This window comes from Ischnura elegans, chromosome 3, assembly GCF_921293095.1.
Source record: "Ischnura elegans chromosome 3, ioIscEleg1.1, whole genome shotgun sequence".
Taxonomy (NCBI): Eukaryota; Metazoa; Arthropoda; class Insecta; order Odonata; family Coenagrionidae; genus Ischnura; species Ischnura elegans.
In genome coordinates, this window is record NC_060248.1 from 108,215,855 (window position 1) to 108,242,812 (window position 26,958).

The following is a 26,958-nucleotide window of genomic DNA, read 5'->3' on the forward strand; positions in this document are numbered from 1 at the left end:
CAGAGATGGTTACATAAAAACAGCTTCATCCTCCCGTGATTTGTCATATACATATAAAGAGGACAAGTTAAGCAAGTCAAGTCATTTCTTCTCTATTACTTCTGACTCAAAAAATATGATAATAACTCTGAGCATGTCAATTGGTTATTTTAAAACATCATAAAAATTGAGCAAGATTTTATTTACCATAAATCCCAGCAATAGACGTACACATTCGTCCTTGTAATCAACGATTATTTCGGAATGAAACCATATCGATTGATACATCGAAATTGAGATGATGATTAATAACACACTTGTATTTTTGCGTTAAGTTTTGCGCAGACATCCAAAGCATTGTCTGCTCCGGAAACACTAGTCAAGTAATGACACATGTACTCCTCGCATAGAGAAATGCATTTGTATGCATCACGATAGTAGATAGAGAGATGTGAGATGAATGTAAGAAGGCCAAAGGCCGAAAATTATAAAATAACTTATGAACTTGGAGGTACACCTTACACCCTCAGGAGATACTAGGAAACGACTGGCAGGTTGCTTCGTGGCAAGTAATTTAGTGTACACCTAAGGAAAGCACCACTATTTGAAATGAACTGACCAAATAGTTATATGTACCTGTATTTTGTGGCGATGGTACTGTGACCAAGAGAAAGTGCCGTGCTAACGAGGAAAACGTGCTAATGAGGAACGTACTAACCAAGTTCCACTATATTGCATTCTACAATATCACCTAATTTGCAGTCTTGAACAATATAAAAATATTTTCTTAAAAACATAAATTAAACAAAAGAAAAATAGTTTGTGTGTTTATGAAGCGGTTTGACAATCTAAAAACCATATGAAGCATCATTATAATCAACTGATTTCAGATTGCAGATGCTCTCAAAGGTAAAAAGAAGATTGAAAGAATCAAAATAACTTTGACCAAGTTTTCCCCTTGATAAAAAGTACATCCACAAATTTGTACTCAAGGTAATTTGGAGAAGTACAGACTTATTCCTTTACCAGTTATAATTGAGATGACAATCACTAGATATAGAAAACAATAAAAACATATTTTAGTACACTGTTTACTGAGAGTAACTGAATAGGCATGTACAGTAACTGAATACATTCTTCGATGTCAATGAGGTCATTATGCGGTGGTAAATGTCATTTCTGACTTGTGACTAAATGAACCTAAGACCAACTCTTAAGAATGTATACTGTTCTAAAGTACTTGTAACTACTTCTAGCAAGTAAACAATGAGACATCAAGATTACAATAAAATCCTAATGGAAGGTTAACATACCATGAATCAAGACCTAACTACAGCAGACTCCCGATTATCTGGGTGCGGCTTATCAGTGTTGCTGATTATTCGTGCACGAGTTCACACTCTTATATTTTCCGCGATCTATGTAAAAAAAAATCGGAGGCAAAAGCAGCAGGGTATTTGATTTTTAATGCGTGACTATACTATTACTTCCATTAGAATGCTCTTTGTAAAATGGATGTATTTTATTTACTTGCTGAAAAGGAATGCTTCAAGTTCACTTGGACGCCTGATCTAGCATTGCAGATGACGATCAGCGGTGGGGGAAAAAACTCTTGAGAAGAAGATTCTTCAATGGTAAACAAATGGAAAAATGTGATCGAGGATCTTTATACGGATATTTTTTTATTGCAAACGCACAATTATTGCCGAGGACTCACATGCGGTTGAATACGGCCCAAAGGAACCGGAGATTTCATCGCACTTGGGCATGTTTACGCAGTGACTAATCAAGGTCAAGCTGGAGAGGAAGGGAATTGTAGAACTGAAGGCAGCGAGGGAAGTAGAAGTAGAGATAGCATGAGTCATAGCCAGGCTCTTGCCTCTGTAGACAGTTTTCCTTAAGCCCTGGTTTCCTGGGCTACCACTGCTGGGCGATGGGGTGATCGCATGCCAGTTGCCATCACGGGAGTACCGTGTTCCTGTTTTCCATGAATTGGGGTGCACGATCGTGCTCTGTGATCATGGTTCTGTGTCCCGGGCAACTTGTGCGAGAAGCATATATGCGGCGTGGTCCCTGACAGTGTAATTTCCAATGTTGCCCAGTGCTTTTGAAGCATTCGTGCGAAGCACGTTTCTGAATCCATGATCTCGCAGCCATGGATGCGTGGTTTTCGGAAACCAGGTATTACACAAAGCAGTGAGAATACAACTGCAATCACGTTATTGCCAATAAAAAGATCACAGTTTGGAGAAGAAAGCTGCTAATGTTTCCGGAAAGCAATATAAAATAACATAAAATGTGCTTAAATAATAATAGATAGATTTATATGATGAAAATTACAAGAAATGTAAGTGAAAGTTTGGATTATTTGTGTTTTCCGATTTACGTGCCGCCTTTTCCGGTCATTAGACCAGATAATCAGGATAATGCTGTAGTTGTTAGTAATTGATTCCATTCCAAGTAAGTTGATATAATAAAAATATACATACCTTGGTAAACATGGGCTTTCCATGATGCGTTACCATGGTGCATTGATCACAATCTAGAGTAATACTTGTGTTGTGGAAAGACTCTTTAGGATGCTTAAGATTATAATATAATTCTGTCACGCCACCCTCAAATATACTCCTGAAGTAACGGGGAATCAACGTCCTCCCAATTGCTATAAAAAAGTAAGAAAAAAATCATGCTATCAAAAAATCACTCCACCATGAGTTCTTGTTATCAGTTTAATATATATTCATGGGACATCACATATTATAATACCAACTAAAAGTACGATAAAAGGTGGGATGAATTTATAATTAAAGACTAGCTGCATTGTAATCATAGGTTTATCAGAAGAACCAGATATATACCTAATTATCATAATAATTGTCTTCATCTTAGGCTATTAAGATCTACATTCATCCACATAACCCACTCTGCAAATGAAAAAATTTACAAAATCATGTATAAAGTTGATTTTATAAGTCATCTGTGTTTTTCGTTTTCGAAGCAGAAGACTCATTGACATTCCTAATGGAATCACCATTTTCACGTACATTATGCAAATTTTAATGCCATTAAATAACTACAAATAAGTAGATAAATACCTATCGTATTTTTAACATCATGTATTGATAAAATTTTAAAATCATAGAACATTCATTTGTGCCTGCAGGAGGGAACGAGTCCACTCCGCAGTTCAGTGTGCATTCAAACTATAAATTTCACTCAAACAGTATTGATGACAGCACACTGGTTTTCAAAGTGGATTAATGAGGCTCTAATTACAAGTGCAAATTTTTATTCAGCAAGGAAAAGGGAACAAAACCATGGCTTAATTATTACATACTTATCCGAAAAAACATTGCAGAAATTATGAGGGTAAAGAAGGCCTACAGAAAGGAAACATAAGCATCTCCTAATTATGCTTTATTTCTGCCAACCAAAGCAGTTAATGTAACTCAACTACAAAATTAAACACTGCATAGCAAAAGATAGGCTTTCATTTCAACTTTAAGCAAAAAAAAAATAAAAATGTATTAATATTTTATGTGGTTGAATTGCCTTTTTAGTGTCCATATTTTTACATTTAATGCCACTACAACACATTCACAATACTTAGGAGATGATTGCACCATTATTAGAGAAACATTAGCCAGCTCAAAGTTTCACCAAAATATAAAATACCTAGGGGTGACTTTTTGGGCCATTTTACCTAAGTTAGTACTCCGTCAAGTTCAAAACATAACATTTACAGCTAGAAGTCAAGATTTTTCACAAAATATTGCATTTTATTTCCCAAAAGCTTTCACAGATGACATTACGACAGTATTGAAGTCACTTACAAAAATGTTAGAAAGATGAAACTTCATATTAAAAGCCTAATTAAAGCTTTACACTTATGTCATCAAACCCAAGTGATAGCTTACTGATAAATTTTTAAACAACACAATATAAAATAGAATAGACATGATAATTTACTTACTGTATCTCTTAGGTCCATCTTCTAAACAAAATGTTAAGGTAAGGGTGGCATCATCTTCAAAGAACTCGGTAGCAAATGCATCCCACCATAAGTTGTCGCTCTCCTATAAAAATTAATTCATTATAAAAACAGCCAACAACAACATGATAAAGTATTTAGAAGACCATAGGAAATATTTTGATGATCACATATTATTAATGAACTCAATAACAATGATTTTATCATGTTCAGCAGTAAAGAACTTAAATATTTCAAAAATAAGGCTATACAAAGGATAAGGGACACACAATGGTCTTCTACACAATTATTTGACACTGTACAGAACGACTTCCACAAATTTAATGCAAGTGCAAAAGCCAATGGAGCAACATTGAAGCAACAAAAGATATACTGAACAGCTTCACCAGGTGGAAATGTGCAATGACAAAAAAACCTAATTTAAAGCTTCAGTATCTCGATGAAAGCACAGCCAAAATGAATAGATAAAAAATCTACTAGTGAAAATTTTCTGTCATTCTAACTTTGGCTTCCATGTCTTCTCTGAATCTTTTGCAATAATTCCTTTGATAACTAGTAGTTTTGAGGAGAGGAAGAATCGAAATGGAAGTACAGGAATGTTTCAGGTTAATAATTGTTAGTTGGATGTTCTAACGAACCGTCTCTTAAGTGACTTATAATCAACACCATAATGTCGTAATTAATGGCTTAGTTCAACATTGAGGGGAAAGGAACCAAGTACAGTAAATTCCGGTTATTACGCGCCTCACTTTACCGCGGTTTCGGATATACCGCGGGTCTCACCATGTCCCCCGAGATGATTACATTGACCTTTTTTTTGAGGTAGGTAACTTTGTGGCGAATTTTATCTCGGCGTGACTACCGACGCGTCGCAACTTCAAGCGACTGTATTAACGCGGTTGGCGACGTATTCCATACATTGTTTCGTAGCCATAAAAAAAACTCGGTAATGCCTGATCGGTCATTGTGTCTTGCGAACTCGAGCTGAAAAGTGTGTTGCACGGCTATAATAATTTTCGAGATTCTGGGAGATTGAGATAATTCTCATTCGTACGTTCGCACCGCGGCGCTCAAACCAAGGTAGGTACTCAATGCTCACAGGCTTCGAGCATTTAATAATGAATGGGCTGTTTTACCTTTGTCTTAATATGAATATGAAAATTACTTTTTTACGAAAATTTTCATTGATTTCAGGGTTAAAACGATGTCTGCCAAAAGGAAAACTTACACAATAAAAGAAAAGTAGGGCATAATCGACAGAGTGAAACGCGGTGATTCAAAATCAAGTTTATTCAGGGAGTTTGGTGTTCCTGAAGGAACTATTCGTGGTTGGATGAAAGAAGAAGTTAAATTACGATCATTCGTTGATCAAGTGGATGACGAAATAGGACTTGATAGAAAAAAGGCCAGATTGAGTGCTGCTGGTGATGTGGATGAATGTTTGTTCACGTGGTTTGTTCAGAAGCGCAGTGAAGGTGTTCCATTATCCGGTCCACTTTTACAAGCACAGGCAATTAAATTAAATAAACAAATAGGTGGTGCTCATGATTTTGTTGCTTCTGCTGGCTGGCTATCGAGGTGGAATATTCGCCACGGGGTAGCGCAAGTTAACATGCAAGGAGAATCTCGTTCCAGTGACAGTGAAGCAGCTAGAGAATTCTGTGGGACTTTACGCAAGATGATTGATGAGGGTGAGTACACTGAAGAGCAATTGTATAACTGCGATGAAACCGCTCTCTACTACAGATTGCTTCCAACAAAATCACTTTATATTAAGAAGTCGGCAAATAAATCCGGAATAAAAATGAGCAAAGAAAGAGTGACTTTATTACTGTGCGTGAACAAATCAGGAAGTCACAAGTTAAAACCTCTGTGTATTGGTAAAAATCGAAGTCCTCGGTGCTTCAAGCACGTTAATATGACAGCACTACCCATAAATTACAAAAACAGTCAGAATGCCTGGATGACTCGAGACATTTTTTTATCTTGGTTCAATGAAGATTTTGTTCCATCGGTTAAGAGCCACTTAAGATCAAAAAAGTTAGAAGAGAAGGCTCTACTTCTGTTAGATAACTGTCCGGCCCATCCGTCTTCTGAGCTCTTGATATCGAGGGATGGCAAAATAGTGGCTTCGTTTTTACCAAAAAATACGACAGCTCTTATTCAGCCCATGGATCAAGGGATAATCAGAGCATTTAAAGCCCATTATTGGCGGGAATTGCTCACTAGTGTCATAAATTCAGAACTGCAGGTACAAGAATATCTGAAAACAGTCACCCTGAAGAATATGGCTTATAATATTGGATTGGCATGGAAGAAAATAACTTCAGCTACAATCCTTAATTGCTGGTCAAAGTGCGAGTATACAGCGGGCGATAGCATGGAAGACGAAGACGAGTTTTTGGGTTTCACGGAAGAGGACGCACGTGAAGCTTCAGATGTTCTTTCTAATAAACTATTTGTGAGTGATCTCGAGGCCTGGGTTCGCGAAGATGAGGAAACTCCTGTATCTGCTTATAAGAGTGACGAAGAAATTGTGGCTGCAGTCCAGAGCCGCGCAAAAACAGCTGCATCATCGGAAGATGAGAGCGAGAATGAAGAAGACGAATGTGAGGTCGAGATGCCAAAAATTGGCCATTTATTACATAATATTAGTGAATTGATGAATTGGTTGGAGGGACAAAGTGATTGCGATAGTATTCATCTGTTGCACTTGCAAAGCATAAAAAATTACGTGACAAAGAAAAGCCATCAACTATCGCGGCAAAAGAAAATATCCGAGTATTTTAGTAACTCCCGTTAAAGTAGAGCGTCTAAATCATAAAATAAATATTTTAATAATGTATTACGCAAATAAATTGGCTATAAAAATTACCTTTAAGGGTTCTTTTTATTGCTTCCCACGTATTTCCCGTTATAACGCGGTTGTCCGATAACGCGGGTGTAAACTATGTCCCCCTAGACCCGCGTTATAACCGAATTTTACTGTATTTCTAAAAATTAAGGGTAACATTACCGCAGTAATGAATTACCACAACGTCTCAGGAAATTCCTCCCCAATTCAATATACAGCAGACTCCCGATTACCTGGCTGCCGTTTATCCGGGTAGCGGATTATCCGTGCATGATTTTCACCCTGGCTCTATTTCTTCCGCGATCTTTATAAAAAATAAAATCGGACGCAAAATCATCAAAATTACCGCATTAATAGGATACACCGCACTTATAATTTCATTCAGAATCCCCTTCGTAAAACGGAAGAAATCGCCCGCTAGCTGCATTCACGAGAGTACCGTGTTCCTGTTTTCCAAGCCTCGCAGTGCGTGACCGGGCTCCGTAATCACGGATACACGTCCAGCAGCAGTTGCAACCGGTGCAACTTGCGCGAGACACGACTGCGTGGTGTGGTGCCTGACAATGTAGTTTCTGACGTTGAGCAGTGCTTTTGAAGCATTCGCGCAAACCACTTTTCTGTATCCGTGATCACACAGCCACGGATGTGCGGTTTTAGAAACCAGGCCTTACATGGAGCATTAATAATATGAGTACAACCATGTTATCGCAGCTAAAAAGATTGCGAACCGGCGAACAAAGCTCTCATTGAGTCCAGGAAGCACTCTAAAATACAGAATAACTGCATTAATAATATATTTGGTTGTGTTACGTAAATTATGAACATTGCAAGACATTAAAGTGAAAGTTTGGGTTATCCGTGTTTTCCGATTATTCGTGCCGTCCCTCCCCGTCATTAGCCCGGATAATCGGGAGTCTACTGTACTAAAAGAACTTTCTCAAAGCAGTCCACTGAAGTGCACTGAATTGTTGAGGCCTTTACTTTGTAGAATTCCATATTTTATGGTTGGAAGGAAATTACTTAGCTTTTCTACACAAAAACACACACTTTATTGCTGACTAGTTTCGGTTACACTGTACCATTTTCAAGACTAGTGATACACATAAGAATTTGCCGGTATATATACTCTGTGGCCACTGAAGATTGCCAAGTTATCGACATTTGAACAACTGTTTTTAAAATCATTAATCTAATAGTCTTCAGGGTAAAATATGATTTTATGCTTTCCTGGCGAATAATGTGGGTAAACTTTTCTCGGGATTCCCACCGGGTTAATGTTTTTATAACGGCCAACGTTTCAAGTACCGTCTCGGCACTCATCATCAGGGCTGAAGATTATTATCAGATTATTCAGCCCTGATGATGAGTGCCGAGACGGTACTTGAAACATTGGCCGTTATAAAAACATTAACCTGGTGGGAATCCCGAGAAAAGTTTACCCAGTCTTCAGGGTAGTTAAAAGATCCCATTATTCAAATTCCCTGGCATTTCCTTGGCAAAAATTTTAATTTCCACTGACTTTTTCAACTCTCTTTTCAATTATTATATTATATTTATGAATAAAAAGTCAATGAAAAACAAAATTCTTCCGAAAACATTTTCAAATTCTATTTAAATTATTATTTTTTAATGAACACAGAAAAACAAACAAACTTGTACATTCTTATTTCAGACAATTAAATGCCACAATCATGGCCCATGTATACTGGTTGCTATTTCCTGACTTTTCCCTGGCCCACTCAATAACTACAGACTTTCCTCTGACTACCCTGACATGCAATAGCCGTGGATCTTTTGGAACACCAACTTCTTCCCCTTTCATATCTCCCTTTTCAACCCTTCCTCTCCTCTATTTCCGCAATTAAATTTATTCCTTCTAGTAAAAAGTAGGCATTCAGCACTAAAGGCACAGAGGAACAAAGGAAGAGCAATATGCTCAATCACCTTCATAAGCTACCTCCACTAATTCTGGAGAACATTGGCAATCATACTAACTATTTGCATTCCCCAGGTGACTGAGTTACAATTGCTTCTGAAGCTGTTTAACATGAGATATTTAAGACATGAAATTTGATGGCCTACTCAGAAAGGGCTTAGCAGAATTTGGGAATTTTCTTGAATGCAGTATCTGAATAGCAAATTTTAAAATGGCTACCCTGGAAATTTATTGAGCCAAGATGTTAAAATAACATGATTTTTTAGCCATAAAATTTTTAGCATTTAAATAAATAAAATTGAAAGCAGGTTTTAATACCTAATAAATATGGTATATAGATTTTATTATCATGGCATATTTACTTGCATTCACAAAATATCGGGGTTGAAATGGAAATTTTATTAAGACAATAAGATTTTACTGGAATAAGCACTTAATAGATGCACAGTAAGCATAGCGTGAAAACTAAGGTTGAATTATAAAAAAAATAACCACAAATGTGTTAAATGATTATATTTGTTTCCAGATTATTTCATCATCAAAGCATTTGCGACGGTTGATTCAGAGGAAAATCTCACACGAATTCTCAAGATGTGATGGTACTACTTCTTCTTTCTCTAGGTTTCCTACGGCTTCAAAAAATAAATGTGTCATTGGTGTCACTTCACAAGTCAACTAACAGCATTACAAGTGATTTCTATGGGTTCATGAACACTTGGGAACTGTGGTGACTTTTACAAATAAATATAAGGTAATTAAAAATAAGATGAGAGTAGGCTTACCTCTGTCCTTTGCTGCAGCCTCTTGTTAAGCTCGTAAATGCGATAGTCCGGCTGCCCAAAGTACGGCGTATGACGCCTGGGAACAGGAAGAGATCTACCGAATAAGTCAAAAGACCAAATTGTTAAACAAAAATGTAGCAAAAACATGGTTAATCTCTAACACTGGATATGTAGATTAAAAATTATAATAAAAACTAATAAAGAAAAATAATTGTACCAACAATTTATTGCAAATAAAAACAAATTTAAGAATGAACAAAGATGTAAACATTCACTTAAAAAACCTAGGATACTGTAACACAATCCACCTAGTTCTAAATTCCATGCTTCAATAAATATAAAAAAGAAAATAATTAAAGAAAATTAAAGCAGTGAAAAAACAGAAGATATCTACCTCTTACATGCAAATTGAACCAAATATATAAAAACACTACTTTGACAACACTACTCAATAAATCAAGAGTGCATATTGAGAGATAAAAATGAAATCATTATCTTTAGAGTCACAATACTGCGCCCACATGTGATGAAATATTGTTTTTATTTTCAATTACTTAAGTCAACTTAATGGGCATGCAAGTGAACAAACCAAAATCCTCCAGTAACAATGGGCTCGCTCACCAATTTTTATTAATTGTCGATTAGTTAAGAATAAATCAACCTGAACCAGAGCTGATCTGATGTCACAAAGAAGAGTGGGAATTTTGGCTTCTCTTCAATCTTATGAGAGAATGACTTAATGGGCAAGATTTTTTTCATGACCACATACTTTGCCTATCCCTACTGAATTCTTTTCATGAAATGTGATGAGTCTTAGTGACATTGACAGTGACACCCCATTCATAAATAATAATGTTGGGTATTAAATAAAAATAGCAACAATTGATAAATGATGCTATGTACACAGACAGCAAATTACCAATGGATTTTAACGAAGAACATATGAAAAATCAACGGTAGCAAGGATGCAATCCCATTACATTTTATTTGTGACAACATATTAATCATCTAAAGTCTATTCTGTGTCTAGATATATGACATAGTCCATACTCTAAATTAGAGTAAATGCAAATAACTAATATAATCTGAGGTTTCAGGCGAGATGGAGTGGAAACTGATATGAATGAAGTAAATAACCTGCTATCAAATAAAATCCCTGCACGTATTAGCCACTGTTCTCTTCTGAAGCTAAAACTTATTATTAAAAACAAGCAATCTTTTTTCTTCCTAAAATGGTCATCATACTTAATTATCAATTTCCCTTCAGGAATTTGGTTGGGAACTGTCAATTAACTTTCTGCCAAACATTATGCAAAACAATATAAATGATACTATAAAAAACAACAACTATGCATTTAATACCATTTTTTTCATATTATCAGACCAATAAGCAGGATTTCCCACAAATCTAAACATGAAAATTTCTAAATATTTATTTTTATTATGATTTTATGAACTTCATTTGACCATGATGCAATCAATTTGGATAATAGTAAATAATATTCTCCACATAACAACATGCATGCGCACCATTAAAAAATGACCAATAATTTGAGTTTGTTCCTTATAAAATAGCATTCCAGCATCAGAGAAACCAGTAAGTATAATAATATTAGCAGGTATAATAGTACAGATAGGTATTACTCCTGAGAGTTAATAAACATCATAATGCTTGACAGCTTTAATGCTGGAACATTTCATCAAAATACTGCAAAATATTTATGCATCTGAATACTTTAAACCAGAAACAATAACAAACTGCCGCTAAAAAATATCTAGCTATTCCTTTCATCCAGGATCGCTCAAGAATCAAGAGAATAAGAATGAATACAAATAAGAATACAAAGACAATTTTAAAAAAAATGTCAATTTAGGCACAACTCATGATTGCTTTAAGCTTAACAAGGTACTTACTATATGTGAATATGGAAACAATTGTTAATAGCTACAAAGGATGATAAATCCAATACAAAGAGAAGCTAGGGTATGAACCACAAAGTTTTTTTTTAATCATGCCTAGATATTAAAAAAAAAGGAGAGTGATTTATATCTCTTCACATTGCCCTCTTAACCAGAAGAAAAAAAACTGACATGGGCAAGAACAAGTATCAGCGTAGGAGTTTTGGTGGAAATACTTCGTTGATAAAAGAACTCGGTTTAACAAAAAAGTATGTCATGTCTGGCATGGAATTTCTCATTATTTGCGTGCTTTTGACTACGGTTAAGCTCGCAGCAAAACCAATCGCGCGTCATACCACGCTAAAATGCAACCCGGGCGCTCAAGGTCGTGACTGAATAAATGCCACCACGAGAGGGGAACCTATGGAGACTGGAACGTATGGACCCGGTATTACCATGGAACCGAAAAGAGGCGACAAAGCTTCCATCATCACCTTCCACCTCCACAATGGGGAGGAAGAGCGGCCGGACGAAACAAGACGGGGGAATGCGCAGTGGACGCCCCGAGGGGATCCGGAAGGCGGGTGACCTTGCGGCAGACCAGAAGGGGGAGAGCGCGTTTGTTTTCTGTGGGCCGAGAGAGAGATTCGATCGGGAGGCACACCTGTAGTAGGGTGACCCGAACGGGGAGCAGTAGAAGGGGTCTGCGTGGACGTGTGCCATCATGGGACACATGGTTCCTCCTTGCGACGGAGGACCCATGTGGTGGTGGTGATGGTGCAAGTGGTGGTCAGCCACTCCTCCGGCTCCTCCCAGCACCACCGCCCCGCCGCCGCCGCCCGCCCTGCTCCTCACGGGCATGGGAGTCCAAGGTGCCGCCGCCGCCGGCGGATCCAGTTGGAACGCCCACCCTATTCGTCACTCGGAGCGTGGTAGCGCGGCACAGCATCCGGATGCCGTGCACCACCGTTGAAGAACCGACCGAGCGCAGCCGTCGGCTCGTTCGCCGCCCGCCCGCCTTTAAGCCTGCCTACGCCTCCCGCCCTCCTTCACCTTCGGCAGCCCGCCTTTTCCGCGCACGTGAAAACTTGCTCGGGCGACCGGTGTAGCCTCGCACGGGGGCCTGCTCTCCGTTCGCCCATCGCCCGCCATTGGCCCCTCACTGCCGTCACGTGATCACACGAGCCGCCCTTTTAAAACAATTTCGGGGTTTTGGGAAAGCACGCACTTTTTGCGCGAGTCCCGACATCCGCGAAACGATTTGCGCGAAACGCCGGTAACACCCGCGCTTTTCAGCGGTGGCCAATGGAACTTAAAGGCGCAGGAAAAAGAGTGGGAACCGCGAAGATGTTTGAGGGGAGGGAAATCGCTGAGGTGAGGAGGCGGAGAGGGAGGAAAGTAGCATTCTGGAGGGGGATTGGAGGACGGAGGTCGAAGGGGGTGGCGTGCGAGGGAGGAGGCGGGGGAGGAGTTGCAGGGGGATAGGCGCATCTTGCCCGACGAGTTGGGAGCGACGACGAAACCCGTGTAGACTTTCGAAAGATTTTCTCCAAGGTTATGGCATTGAGCGAACCTCAAGGGAATTGATTTTTCCCCTGAGAGATCTCCACGGAATAACAACAAATTATTTCTACCAAATTAAAAATTGTTTCCTACCCATTTTTCCCAGAAAAAAATAACAAGATGAAAATTTCAAAGACAACGCACAGCAGACAACTTCTATTGCTAATAATGAGGAGGGTACACGGGAAATGAGAAATTATTTATAATAAAAGTCGCAATGGGCCTCCATAACTGATTTATGAAAGAAAAATTTGATAAATAAATAAGGAAAATTCATTCATCTCTGGTACCTACACCAGGCATTAGATTTTTTTTCTTCTTGACTCTTCTCCGCGCACGTACGGGGGAGGCTACAGTCAACTACCCCTACGCCCGTAGCCGCCAAAGAGTTCAGAGGGGAAAAAGAGACTTCAAGCTACAGGAGAACCTCCTCCTCTCTCGCATCGCGTAACGCTCATTGCGGGAGAGGGAGCGAGGGTAGGAAAAGGGGAGAAAGGGATGGTTAGGGAGAAGGGGGGGGAGAGAGCGCGGCGTTGGAAGGGAGGGCAGGTCGAAATGGTAGGGGAAGTGAGGGGGGAATGCACAGGAGGGGTTGGGAAAGGGAGGAGAATGGGTGGGTGGATGAGAGCGAGAATGGTGAGTCTGCGGGGAGGGGAGGAAATAGGGGTGGGTGGCCGAGAGTAGGAGGAGGAGGTGGACTGTGGAAAGGTGAGTGACTGAGGGAGCGAGGAGGGGATGAGATGAAGGGGGGAAGGGAGGGAGTGAGAGGGGAAGCGGGGGAGCAATGAAGCCGCCGCGATATTGATCACGGCGAGTTTCCCGACACCCGCGGCGAGGCTACGTCCGGCCGACCCCCGGCGAGGATAGCGCGGGGCTCAGGGAGCCGTGCACAAGCGGGCACGACGGTGTGTTATACGAACGCACCTTGGGGCAACGCCGGGATTTGGTACATTCGGGAGAGAGGACGGTTTCTAGCTCCACTTTTCCACCACCCCGCAAATATATTCGAAGGCATGGAGATAAGAGAAAAATTAAAATGAAAAGTTTAAAAATTAAAGAATCGAAAAAAAGGATACTACTAGAGAGCAATGAAAAAATAATAACTGAGAGAGGGAAGAGAAGGGGACGATGACGAAAGGAGCATTGTGAAATTTTTCTGCAAAATTTTGAGGTTGAAAAACCATCATAACATTTATAATATTAAATAATTCAAACAAATAACTGATCATTGACAGGGGAACCCCAAAATACGAAATGTGGAGGTAATGTAACATTAATGCAAATTTAAATTCCAAAAACCTACATTCATTCAGGGCTAAATAAATACAACACATTAAAGACCGAATTACTAGAACGCCAATTTAATGATAAAAATTTTCATATGTAGTGAGCATGAAGCTGTTCTCTGACAATCTAACAAGCTTCTTTATGCTACACAAATTTTTAATCTAAACCATTAAACTTGGCCATTTCCACAATGGAATTGATGGGCCACAGTTGAAATGGTGACCATAATGATATGTATGCATAAATAAAAATGTAAATTTACGAAAAAAAACCTCTTCTGTTGTGCTGTAATTTTAACTTATGAGTAAAATGACTCAGAAAAAAGAAAGACCATACTGATTACAATGCCCTATCTACACAAAAAATAACGATTAGAGTAGCTGGAACAGTCAGCAATAAAAAAGTAATTACCTGTTCCTTGATTTCCATAATATTAACTAAGCAAATAATAATTATGAAAAAGGTAATGGCAAACATCTGATGAAATCATGCAGAGCAATCCTGGATGTGGTTCTGATAATGAAATAAGTTTGCATGCGGATTAAAAGAATGAAACCTATCTCACAGAAAAACTGTGCTGTCTCTATTTTTGGTGATAAAATGTGCCTGAATTTTAATGATCTTAATTTTTATCATTGATCTTAATGAATGGATAGATAAATTTTTCATCCCATATTAATAGCCAAAGTACGCTAAAATTATCTTAGGATTTGATACTTCACAGAATTGTCAAAAATTTAATTTCATTGATCCACTAACTAAAAATATTTTCAAAAATACTTTCCTCCTACGCAGACATGAAAATCAAATACATTGAAACAAGATTTTTCAGCTCTACAAAATGAAAACTGTTCCATTCATTAACCCATTTAATGTGTGGGTAAAAATGACTATGAGCAATGACAAGCACTATATCTATTTTTCAAATTAAATTATTGGACAAAATAATTATTCACGCAGAAAAATAAAGGGCTTATTACAAGGAAGGATGCTATGATGAGCCCATTTTTTTCACATCTCCATAGAAGATCCTCACTACAACATCACACTCAGCTATGGGCACTGAAGACTAGACTGAACTCATTAATCATAAGTAAGAAAAAAATTTCAACATACGCTTGATCCAGGCGATCGATGGGATTCGATCCAGGAATTTGGCCGGGCACTATTCCATGCACTGGCGGACCATGAAGAGGGCCAGGGAGAGGAGGGTGACCTGGTGGTGGACCTCCTCCAGCTCCAGGGTGCCCAAAAGGTGAGCCAGGAGGAATACCAAACGAGGGAGGCCCACCAAAATGTTGACCCCCACCAGGGGAGGCAAAATGTCCAGGGTGTCCTCCACCAGCTCCTCCCGGAGTCGGAGGTCCACCAACAAATGGGGGTCCTGAGGAACCAGGCCGCCCAAATTGATGAGGTCCACCAGGAGGACCTGGACCACCACCACCAACTGATGGCGAGCCACCAAAGGGAGGACCACTGGGGCCTGGCCCGTTATAAAGGGGAGGACCAGAAGATGGGCCTGAGGATGACGCTGGGGGAAAGCCAGAAGAGTTAGGTCCACCTCCCCCTACCACAAAAGAGTTATTTGGCGGTCCAGGAGGGGGGCCTGGAGTGGACGATCCAGAGGGTGCTGGAGAAGAGGCATACTGGGGAGGACATGAAGAAGGGCCTTGTCCTGAGCCTGGAGGTGGTGCGGGGGGGCCATAGGGGGGGCCACCCCCACCGGCAGGGGAGCCCCCAAATGAAGACGGTGCAGGAGGTGCAGTTGGAGGTCCTTGGAATGGCGATGGCCCTGAGAAGGAAGAAGGGGGAGGGCCCGGGAAACCTTGTGGCCCAGGCCCAGAGGATGGTGGGAAACTTTGGGGTTCCGAGCCCGGTGGGGGTCCCTTCCAGGCAGCTGCTGGGTCCTCCAGGGTGGTGGGCAGCGTAAGAGACGGTACAACACGACGATTACAGCCTGAAAGATAAGTAGTAATTGATTGTTTACCCAGAACTCCATCATTATGGTCTCACAATTAAAAGATAGAATTATTCATTGAATACATATGTAATACAACTCTTAATAGAGCATTAAGGTGATAAAGCAGAAAGTTGACAACTTGAATAACCTAACAATATTTTAGGTAAGTAATATACTGTGAGAAAATAACAGCTACATTCAATCAACACATATGCTCAGATACAATAGGCATTACATCTAAATATGCCAATGGTTGTAGGAATAAATATATTAATTTGGCTATACACAACTATTAACAATACAGGAATTTAGGGGTGAGCATAATAATGCAAGCCAACTTAATTACTATAATGATGTACATGATACCGGCTTAATGAGAATAGTTTGTAGCTGAATAAAGAAAATCTAGAATTAAGTAAATTTACTCGAAAGAATTAAAATATTCAATTACTGCTGAAGTTTCAATCACTTAAGTAAGCATCTAGTACTTGTTATGCATGAGTTCAATTTTGTTTTCGGAAAGAACAATTACTCCGAGGCTATTCTCTGCAAACACAAAGCAAAATTTCACTAAATCACGACGCAACCAGATGTATCACAGAAAATACCGATACGGAAAGGTTATTGTTATTATATCACAACAGCTTTCAAGGAAAGAGCAAGGAAGAGCAATTTGGTACCTTATACATTGAATCCACCATAAGCATACATTAAATACAAACCATATATTCAGAAAACCAAACCAATACACTTTGAAAATTGGATCAATATAGGTTTCTTAAACGGAGAGTTGGGAAACAATTCCAAAGTATAAGAGTGGAATTTATTAATAATGTTCTATTAATTATAACGTTCCTTACTACGGATCGCAACTTTTACCATGGAATGATAAATTATAGACAAAATACTACAATATAATTATCACACCACGCACCAATCACCCCCAAACCAGGTACGGTTGGAACATCGTCGGCTTCAAGTCACATATAATTCATTGTGCAGTTTCTATAAAGCCCATTACGCCCTGCATTCCTTTCCATAGCTCGACACGAAACTACAGGCGATATAATGAAAATATACCTTTCAAATGAAATCACTTCTTGTATAAAACACAACGATTCATGGAATCACACATTCAGTATTCCTGACTGTATACATAACTTATCAATTGGGTCATATTGACCGTACCTGTTTCAATAAAATGTTACATATCTGATCACCAAACGTACACTTGCAAACGCAACTACTCGAACACAATGAATTTTAATATTCTCATCATAAGTTCACACTACACCAACCAAAAATAGAAATTAGCATCCATAGGTAGAAACGATGCAGTTCTCCATTAATACGGATTATGAAAAATAAAAAGGATGTCAGTAATTATCAAAAATAAAACCACAGCGGGCAATCGAGTGTATTCCGCAAATACTAATAATTTAAACAACACAATAGCAAGCAATCATACTGAACGTCTAAGGTCACTGTATTTGTCAATTAGCTAGTCTTTCACTATAGCGTCTTCAACAACATGGAACGGTGCATACTGATCCTTTACTTCAACCAGAAATGGATTAAAAATTGAAACTCATGCATCACATTAATTTTTCATGCCCAACTTCCTCCTACTAATAGCATGCGTGAAACGCTACTGAAAGTATATAAACACCCTTCATGCTCAATAACTCAAGTTTACAAATATTCAACACTTGGTTTAGTAAGTAATAAAAATTCAATTACATTTCTGTTTGTTTCGTTGAGTTCCACGTCCTTGTCTCATTCTGTCAGTGTCAGAGAATGCGAAAATTTAGAATTTTTATTTTCCCTATTACTTGGCACATAACTTCTTATACCTAGGTTCAGCGTTATTTCACCGCACAAATTAACACGATTACCCACAATAGGGAACACAAATCGGAAAAACTCAATCCATTGAAATACTTTCGCCTCCTCAACACATTCCTCCTTCATTCTGTAAAAATGGATTCTTCTCTTTACCTATTCCCCTTTCCCAAATACAACTTCTGAAGAAGCGTAGAGTAAACACCACCGTGATCAATGCAGTGTGTTTCTCGTTGCACTTCGGTATAATTATGTTTCACACAGTACTTTCATAGTTAAATTTAAGAGAAATAATTTAGAAAAAACATTTTGAGAGTAAAATACGACTCAGAGTTAATTCAAGAACTGCTTACTTGACTCGCGTCCCTTTTCAAACTCCACACACCATGCAGTGAGCAAAAGAAAATGTCACAGCGCACCAAAAACACGTGCACTAATTCAAACAGTAAACAAAAATCTAAAATTCACGCAATTAGTTTCTATCTCTTCATAAACAGTCTAATTAACTACGAGAAAAACAAGTCCAAAACGTGACAAAAGCGCCCATCTAAAACACTATGGAAGATTCCCCCCCTCTCCATGTTTCCCATCCCCCAACGCTTCAGCATTTTTCCATTCCTCACTCACACGCGATATTTTAATACCAGCAACACCGACACCGAGCGCCCACCTTTCTTCCTTCTTGTGTGGGCCGTAAGCGTGCTAGAGGGGTCAACTGGTCAACTTCTCCTTGGGTCTCCTGCAAAAATTATCCCGCCGCCACAATCCGGCCGCTGCCATTTTTACAGCGCCGCGTTGCGATCAGCGGACTGAGGCGAGAGCGGAGGCGCGGCCGTCTCGCCACTCATCCTCTTTCTACGGATGTGGTGGCAGGCGACAACTTTCCCGGCTCTATCCTCAGCCCCTTGCCACCTCCCACGCTTTTACTTTTTTTACACCACTATCGGCCGCCAGATTTTTTCCTTCGCAAGAGTTGCCGCGGCTGCTCCATCGCGAACTCCTCTACAGTCACCGACGGTTGACAGTGTCACCCTAAAAATCAATAAAGATTCTCCCCTCTTTCCTCCCTTTTCGCCTAGCAGGTCTTTCCCCCTTCCAAACCAAGCATGGCCCCGCTCTCCCTCAACCGACTCGACGCCCCTTCTTTGCCCCCTCCTCTGGTCGTGGGACTATCATTACGGGCACAATGTAATTGAACGGTGACGCTTCCCTAAAAATCCGGGCGGCGGCCACTCAGAGAGCATCATCGTCCTTTTTTCTCTCGCTCTTTTTCCCCCTTCCGCAGGAATGCTGTGTACGCCGTCAATGCTCGAGCAGTTCGGATGAACTTGTCCCTAGTTAAAAAAGTACAGAAACTTACGAAGAATAAGACCAAAATCATGCAGTAATACTACTTCCTTCTTGCTTTTATCAAGTTGAATTTCGAAAAGGAATGAAAAATAAAATACCGAAATAAAATACGAGACAAATAAAAAGATAACGCCCAGCGCGAAAAAAAGAAAATTCCAGCCTCTGCCGTTTCCTCTGCGTCGAACCCCTAAAATCGATATTGAAATTCTGAAGCCCCCGCCAATGTATATTTTAATTTTTCTCCGCGAAGTTTTTTCTTCCCCCGTAAGAGGAAGGGAAGCAAGAGAGGACCACCGGCTGATGAAAGGTGTCCTCCCTTGCTGGCATCAAGTGACTAAGATGATAAGTTAACTCTCCATAAGATGTACAAGGCAAGACAATGCTGTAAGAGGGCAACCCCTAGCTAGCGTGGAGATTCGGTACACCCCTGACTCTCCCTCCCTCTTCTTGGTTCGGAGCGGCGGTGCCAAACGTTGCGTGGAGGGCACCGCGTCGGGGTCGAAGAGGGGGAGGGAGCGGTGGGAGAGGTGGCAGCAGCGGCAGGTCGAGCCGGCTGTGGTGAGCACGCATGCAGACGTACCGTCGGCCCTGCAACGAGCGTGAAGCTACATCGCTCGCTGTCTCTCGAATCCGCCGTATTCTCACCGAAGTTCATGGCTGGACGAATCGTGACGAAGAGAAATGAGATGATAAAGGTTCTCGGACGCGCTCGAGTACTCTTCCTTGGGCTTCGGGTGAAATGGCAAGTAGGGTGGAAAAAAATAATACGATGGGCAACCACCCACAACAAATGGCTCACGCTGTTGCAAATATCATTTACTTCATTACAAAACACATACACTCTTCCATTAGCACATCTTGACAAATATCATCGGTTATGGCTAATATTTACAATTTTGCCTTCCCTGAGAACCGTGTCTTCGGCAGAGTGAGATATCAAACAGGAATTATCACAATACTTAAACGGTGAACAGATATTTGGGCAACTGAATATGCATCTGTCACCGTAATTTGGTCCTTGAAAAAATGAACGTGGCAAAGTATTGACGCTCCACGACACATTTTGTAGTAAAACATGCCTACACCAAAACGCTGACCATTAGGGTTGCATACTCTTTGGTTTCAAGCTTAAATGCAAATTATGCGTAAAGTCTTTCTTTAAGAGGTTTCACAAAGAGAAAATATACTCTGGAGCGAAAAGTTCACAACAGGAAATTAAGCCTTTTTTTCCAAATCAAGAACTTGTTCTTATACAGAAAAGTAATTTCACTCAAATGCCATGCAACTATTGAGAAATAAATTTTGTCCAGAATGTATATATGATAGACACAGAAGCAAAACAATTTAACCTAACCATGATGTTTTTACAAAATTCTATATACATTTTCTTTAATGTTCTCAATTATTATGATGAAAAATGGTAATATAAAAAAACTAATACATACTCATTTCTCCACTTCTAAATCTACTTACATTCTACAACTGTCTGAAAAATCATGGACAGGTGATTGAGAGGGTAAAAGACACATTCACATGTATAGCTTTACTCTGGAAACATAGGGTATTCTGCTAAATATCATCAATACTGCATTAACATATGGACAGGACCAACATTTAAGGTAAACAACATAAGACGTCTGTTAAACAGTCACATATTCATTTGTTTCGAGTGAATATAAATTCACTACTTATCAGGTATATGCACTTCCATTTATGCTATGGAAGAAAAACTGTACAAACAGCAACACATCAGGCAACGCACATTTGTTATTTCACCATGACAAATGATGGTTGCTGATTAGTAACAAACTGACTGGCCTTGCACTTATAGACAACTCATTTCACGAGTCATTCCTCTCCCCCAGCCAAGCGTTCAACTTCTAATGGTCATTCATTTGGAAGTAGGTGTTGCTCTTGGGTGAGGAGTAAGGTGAGCTAGAATGGGTGTCACTGTCGCAGACCCATCACCACCAAGTCCTGCCACAGATCGACTCCCAAATCCAGCTGCAGAAAGTGAGGGCACTAAGCCATTCATGCCACTTCCGGCAAATACTTCTTTGTACATCTGCATCTGCCTCTGGGTCACCGAGGCAGATGGACGGAGCTGGGATGAGGATGAAGGCAATGATACTTGAGGATTGAGGTGAGAGGAAGCAAAATGTGATCGATGAATAGATGTAGGGATAGGGAGAGGTGATGATGTTTGAATGCCTGATCCTCCACCATACAGGGCTGAGCAAAAAGCTGGGTCAAGGATAGGCACGTACAGGCTTGGATGAGGAGTAGCAGACTCGGATGATGGGGGTCGGCTCCCGCCCAACGAGGGATAGTTTACAAAAAGAGGGGATGATGCATGAAGGCTGTGAACTGCAGCACTTCCACCAGACCTTCCAGGAATTGGAACAACAAGTCCACCATGAGCCCCATTGATGACTTCATCAGATTTTCTCCGTCCAGGTGCTGGTCGTCTTGCTCCCCTTGCTTCAGACTGATTATCGTTTCCTTCCACTATAGTTATTTCCAAGCCTGAACCCACTCCTCTAGGCTTGCGCCTTCTCACATCTGCCTGTCGAGCAGTATCTGGTCCACACACCCTATCAATTTCAACCACATCGTCATCATCTGAAACAACAGTACCCACATTCTGAGGTGTCCCGGGTCGTGCTTTTGTCCTGAGGTCAAGAACCTCTATGCCAGAAGGCCCTGGATTTATAGTTACGCATGTCCTTTGTGTAAGTAACCCTTCCTGAGGATTTCCATAAACTGTTTCTGAACGGGCATATATAGAACGCGATTGAGTAACACGAGGGAGACCTGTTGAAGATGGACCACTTTCTTGGGAAACCCGTTGCCCAGCATGCAATGTTGCTCCTACACTCCTCATCATGCTGTCAGAATTTCCAATGATGTGGTTTAGGTCTGGGGTAACTGTAATAGAAACTTGTGAAGAAGGCATGCTTATACTGTCCCTGATTGGCACATGTGGGGATGGTGGGGATGCATGATGAATCACTGACGGACGGCCAGAAGAACTTCTAGATGGCATTGAGGGAGGAGGGGGAAAGTTTGGAGCAGGGATTGGGGTGACTTCTAAACCTCCTTCACGCAGAATTTCCAATTTCCTTCTTTTAAGGGATGGGACCACTGGAATCTTGAGTGAGGTAGCAGCAGCATACGATGCAGTTCTGGCAGGCATTAGATAGCCTTGAGATGATGGAACTGTGTGACCAGCTGGGGATGCTCTCCTAGCAAGATCTCGAAGGGCTGCATGACCAGTCTTTGGCAATGGCACCAGCTCAGGAGGTGGTGGCACGGCCCCATCACGTCCCTCCAACCTCAATCCTCCATTGGGTCGGACAACAATGCTATCCTTGTCTCGTGGGACTGCTGCTCCACCGCCAGAATTGATACCAGGACTAGAGACCATCATTGAGCCAACCACAGAGATTGCAGTTTCCTCCCCATGATAGCCCCTTCCACTTGAACCATGAACTAAAGATTGTCTCCTGTGCTGGTCTCTCCCATCTCCATTCTCCGATTCCTGCTAGAATGAAAAAAAGTAGGTAATAATAATTTCAGCATCAAATACCGTATATGTCTGAATATAGTCCCCCCTTTTTTTCCAAAAATGCCTGTGGTAAAAGTAAAGGGGGGGACTATATTCAAACGCATTTTTTAAACTTTTCCCGAAACTGAAGCCTCAAAATTAGGGGGGGGGGACTATATTCCGAGAAATACGGTATAAGAAATTTTTGATATCCTTGTGTAGAAGGTTCTATAATCTATACTTGGTAAATAATTCAAATTTAATCGATAAAATCTGAGGAATTAATTACATGGTAATGAAAAATTACATTAGCAACTAATTTCACATTCCAATGGCATAAGTAGGCCCAATAATCATTAGAGCTAAAAACATTAACGTAAGTAAAGTAAACAAAGTATTCATGGGAATAATACCATGTTAATTATTGAGGGGATATTTGATGCATTGTTTAACAATGCAAATCCCAGAAAATCAAAATATCTACATACATCTACAACTATCAAAACCTTTTTAAGTACCACACTACATAAAATGGTTCACAATCAATTCTTAATGCCATTTACAATGTCAAATTCAATACTAAAAGAATTTAGAAAATACCAGGAAGGAAGAGGAAGTGATCAATTAGAAATAGTACAAGGACAAACCCACTGAATCTATCATAGCTATGAACAAGGATGGTCAACACTCTGGACTTTTCGGGAGCCCATACACACAAATTAATTATGTATCATGCAGTCACTTTTTACTACTGTAAGGTAGATGTGCAATTCAAATTCTTTCAGTGCAAACATAATAATTTATGAACTTTAAAAATGTAGTTTCATCCCACAATATTTGGATGAGACCTGCCTTTTTTTTTTAAAAAAAGTTGGCATCCCAGCAGTGATTATATTTCAATTCCCACATTGGAACACCATACCAGTAAAGTACCAAAGAATATGATTTTGGATAGTCTTTGTGACCAAGTGTATAGCAAAATTTGGACTTTGATATTTCATCATGCTGGCAATGGGTGGTAATTTTTATTTCAGGATCTGGGTGAATATGGTTTACATGATGAACTAAAAATTTTCAGACCATCACTAGAATCCAAGCATCTGTCAGTCACTTTCAGTACACTTTTGAAAAAAGTTACTTCTAAGTTCAATATTTTAAATGGTAACTGTGCCCTACAGGATTTGCCTCAGATGGTAGGCTGGGGAATATGTGGTTCCTATGTGAATTTTCTTGAACATAAATTTCATTTACCTAAAACCCTTGCAATCTCACCTAAGCAACATAGTCAGGTCATGGCAATTTTGGCATTTCATTAAAAGGGGAAAACTGATATCTTAACAACTGTTAACGTGCCAATTCTTGGAGTAAAAAATAACAACACTACACTAATTATTAAAACTATAATAAATACTTATTGCTTGAGCTGCTCTTTGACTACTTTCTGTATAAAAATTCAAATATCTTCTAACAGCAAGTACATAGTTGGTCAAGGTATAAATTACTCTTAAAACCAGACCTGTAAATTAACTGAGTGCTCCAATACTTAATTGTTTAAAAAACACAAATGGAATTAATAATTACAACATCTTGCATACTAATGCATAGATTTCATCATAAATCTAAATGTGATAAGCAATTAAAAATCCTTTTTTGTTCCCAATTACAAATTTGAATTTCCTTAATATAATAGAAAATTAAATTTTTTCCCACATAAATTCCCTTTTCTTTAAATGTTTCTCTAATCACACAACATCAATATTTAATGCCTGAAATTGAATGAATGTATGTATTAGCAGGACCCATAAGTAAATTAAGCCATAAGAAGTTTCAGTCAAGCCAAGGACAAAAAAATAAATTTTTTGTCTGCTTTAGTCTCCATTTAGAAAAAAAACTGGAAGGGTTTACGAGACAGTACTCAATCCAATTCGAAAAACTATTTTTCGGTGTCAAATTACATTGCCGCACTTAGCTGAAAGTGTGTTCTGTTGACAATATTACAAGAGAAGCTTACAGAAGCTGGAGAGAAATGCATCTTTGTGCCTAATTCAGCATTTGGTTAATTAACCTTCTTCCAGCACTTATTTCAGAGATTTAAGGATGAGTAAATTATTACTGATGGAGCAACCCTTGCATATGATAGAATGAAAACTTCAGGGATAATGATGTGACTTAATCCACTATAAATAAATGATATGAGATTGAATTACCTAAATGAATCTCAGCACATGAATTCATCTTAAAAATATTTCTCCACACATTTCAGGAGTTAGCCCAGTAGCTAACACTTCCATACCCTTTTGGCTGTGATTTCCTTCCAGATTTTTTCTACCTTACTGCTCTTTACTCATCAGTTTTCATTGAGATCTTTACGTAAACTGAGTTGGGGTCATTTTGTGGCACATGAATACATATTATGAAAATTTAATAGTTGCATTCAAAACTGAGGAGAAACTTAATGCAAGAAATAACCAAGGAAGCGTGTTTGCCTCAATGGTAGAGTGCTTGGCTTCTGACCCGAGGGCCCTAGGTTCCAATCCCCAGTAAAGTTTTGGAAACCTCTAAACAAAAATCCTCCAGGAGCAAGGTGACCTAGAGATAGGAAATAACACCCTACCCTGAATGTATATTATTCAAATGCCTGTGGCTCAGTCTGTGGTGAATTATACCCACACAATTACAAATAAATCTTTGTGTTGAAAGACTAATTGAGAGAATCAATGCCAGCATACACCATCTTAAATAATTCCTCAACACATTCTACTAGGATGCCTTGAATTCAAGGCATTGCTATTTTGCATTGCACTGCATTTTTCCCCCTCAGTTCATCAGCCACAAAGAACTTTGCACAAAGTTTTGTTTTTCCCCTGCATATCAGTCCTTATTCAGCAACTAGGGGATAGTCTTTGTTGGCTTATAGCATGCTAACATTTTCCACACTGGTCCTGGTGTTGTTATCTCAACTATCTCCAGCTATTCAAATTCTCCAGCTATAAAATCACAATTTTTCAATATCGAATGGGCTAAAAGGGCTTCCCCTGTCATTATATCTTAGACAGTTAGAATTGAAATATAATTGTAGATGAATGAAATGCCAAATTCGTACGTGTGCTGATTTTAAAACAGAGATTACTCATCACTTCTTCATGCAAACCATTCACAAATTGTACACCCCCACCCATTCATCATATATTTCCATGCAGTGGAAAATCCCAACTACCCCCTTTTTCCCATTAAGCATTATGAGCTTAATCCTGATCATCTCTAAATTTTTTTCGAATTCCTTAATTAGTATTTCAGCAAAGAGCAGGAATTAAATGATTTATATACAACTGACATTTATAAAGATTAATGTGTGGACCTTTACTAGTGACCTGGCAATAGGGCAGGAAAGTAAGGCACAAACTACTTGGGTACTTGCGATATAAAGAGGAGGGCACATAACTCATTGTGATGAGGATTTGAAGGTACCCGGATTATAGCGATTATGTCTCATCACTGGGAACTGGGCCCATGCAATAGAAAACAATGCAACCCCCACCACTCCCTTCATTAAGCTAGCACTTTGTAGAAATCTAAGCACCCAAAGAGAGGGTGAAGTTGGTCATGTCTTTCAGCCAGTTGGACTTGGGCATGAGTGCTGCTGTTTAAGCATCCCAATCTAGGGAACAACCATATTTTCTGCCTACTTACAGGCCACTAATCTATACCAACTCACCTTGCGATGATTTCCTCGGGATGGAGGTGGCCCTTCAGCACTTGAGCTACCTTCATTACTAGTATCACCAGCATCCACGTCACCCGAACCTCCAGGTACCTTGCCATGCCGTCGGTGCATAGATTGAGATGGCTTGTCTTCTTGCCCTCTCTGCTTACGCTCATACGGAAGCAGTAATCTATGAACAAATGTATTTCTTTGGATTAGTCCCTCAACTCACTAATTATTCGCATTCAAGTCACAAAATATGAAT

The 26,958-nt window shown here is 39.7% G+C and overlaps 2 protein-coding genes across 5 annotated transcripts in view; both read right to left on the reverse strand.

The window, feature by feature from the left end:
* The window catches only part of LOC124156342 (LIM domain-binding protein 1-like), a 32,310-nt gene extending 13,870 nt beyond the window's left edge, over positions 1-18,440 (reverse strand). For 2 of the 3 annotated variants that reach the window (XM_046530846.1, XM_046530845.1), the window contains exons 1-5: positions 17,992-18,440; positions 15,408-16,248; positions 9,543-9,636; positions 3,953-4,055; positions 2,469-2,641 (exon numbers count right to left, since the gene is read on the reverse strand). In XM_046530846.1, the coding sequence (XP_046386802.1) occupies positions 2,469-2,641; positions 3,953-4,055; positions 9,543-9,636; positions 15,408-16,248; positions 17,992-18,031 (1,251 nt within the window). In that variant the 5' untranslated portion in view covers positions 18,032-18,440. The remainder of the gene's footprint in view (positions 1-2,468; positions 2,642-3,952; positions 4,056-9,542; positions 9,637-15,407; positions 16,249-17,991) is intronic. The other variant, XM_046530847.1, reaches the window with a different exon arrangement.
* Positions 18,441-20,238: 1,798 nt separating this feature from the next.
* LOC124156341 overlaps positions 20,239-26,958 on the reverse strand; it is a 71,155-nt gene continuing 64,435 nt past the window's right edge. Inside the window, exons 8-9 of one of the 2 annotated variants that reach the window (XM_046530844.1) lie at positions 26,706-26,883; positions 20,239-22,984 (exon numbers count right to left, since the gene is read on the reverse strand). In XM_046530844.1, coding sequence (XP_046386800.1) covers positions 21,335-22,984; positions 26,706-26,883 — 1,828 coding nt within the window. In that variant the 3' untranslated portion in view covers positions 20,239-21,334. Of the gene's footprint in view, positions 22,988-26,705; positions 26,884-26,958 lie in introns of both variants that reach the window. The other variant, XM_046530843.1, reaches the window with a different exon arrangement.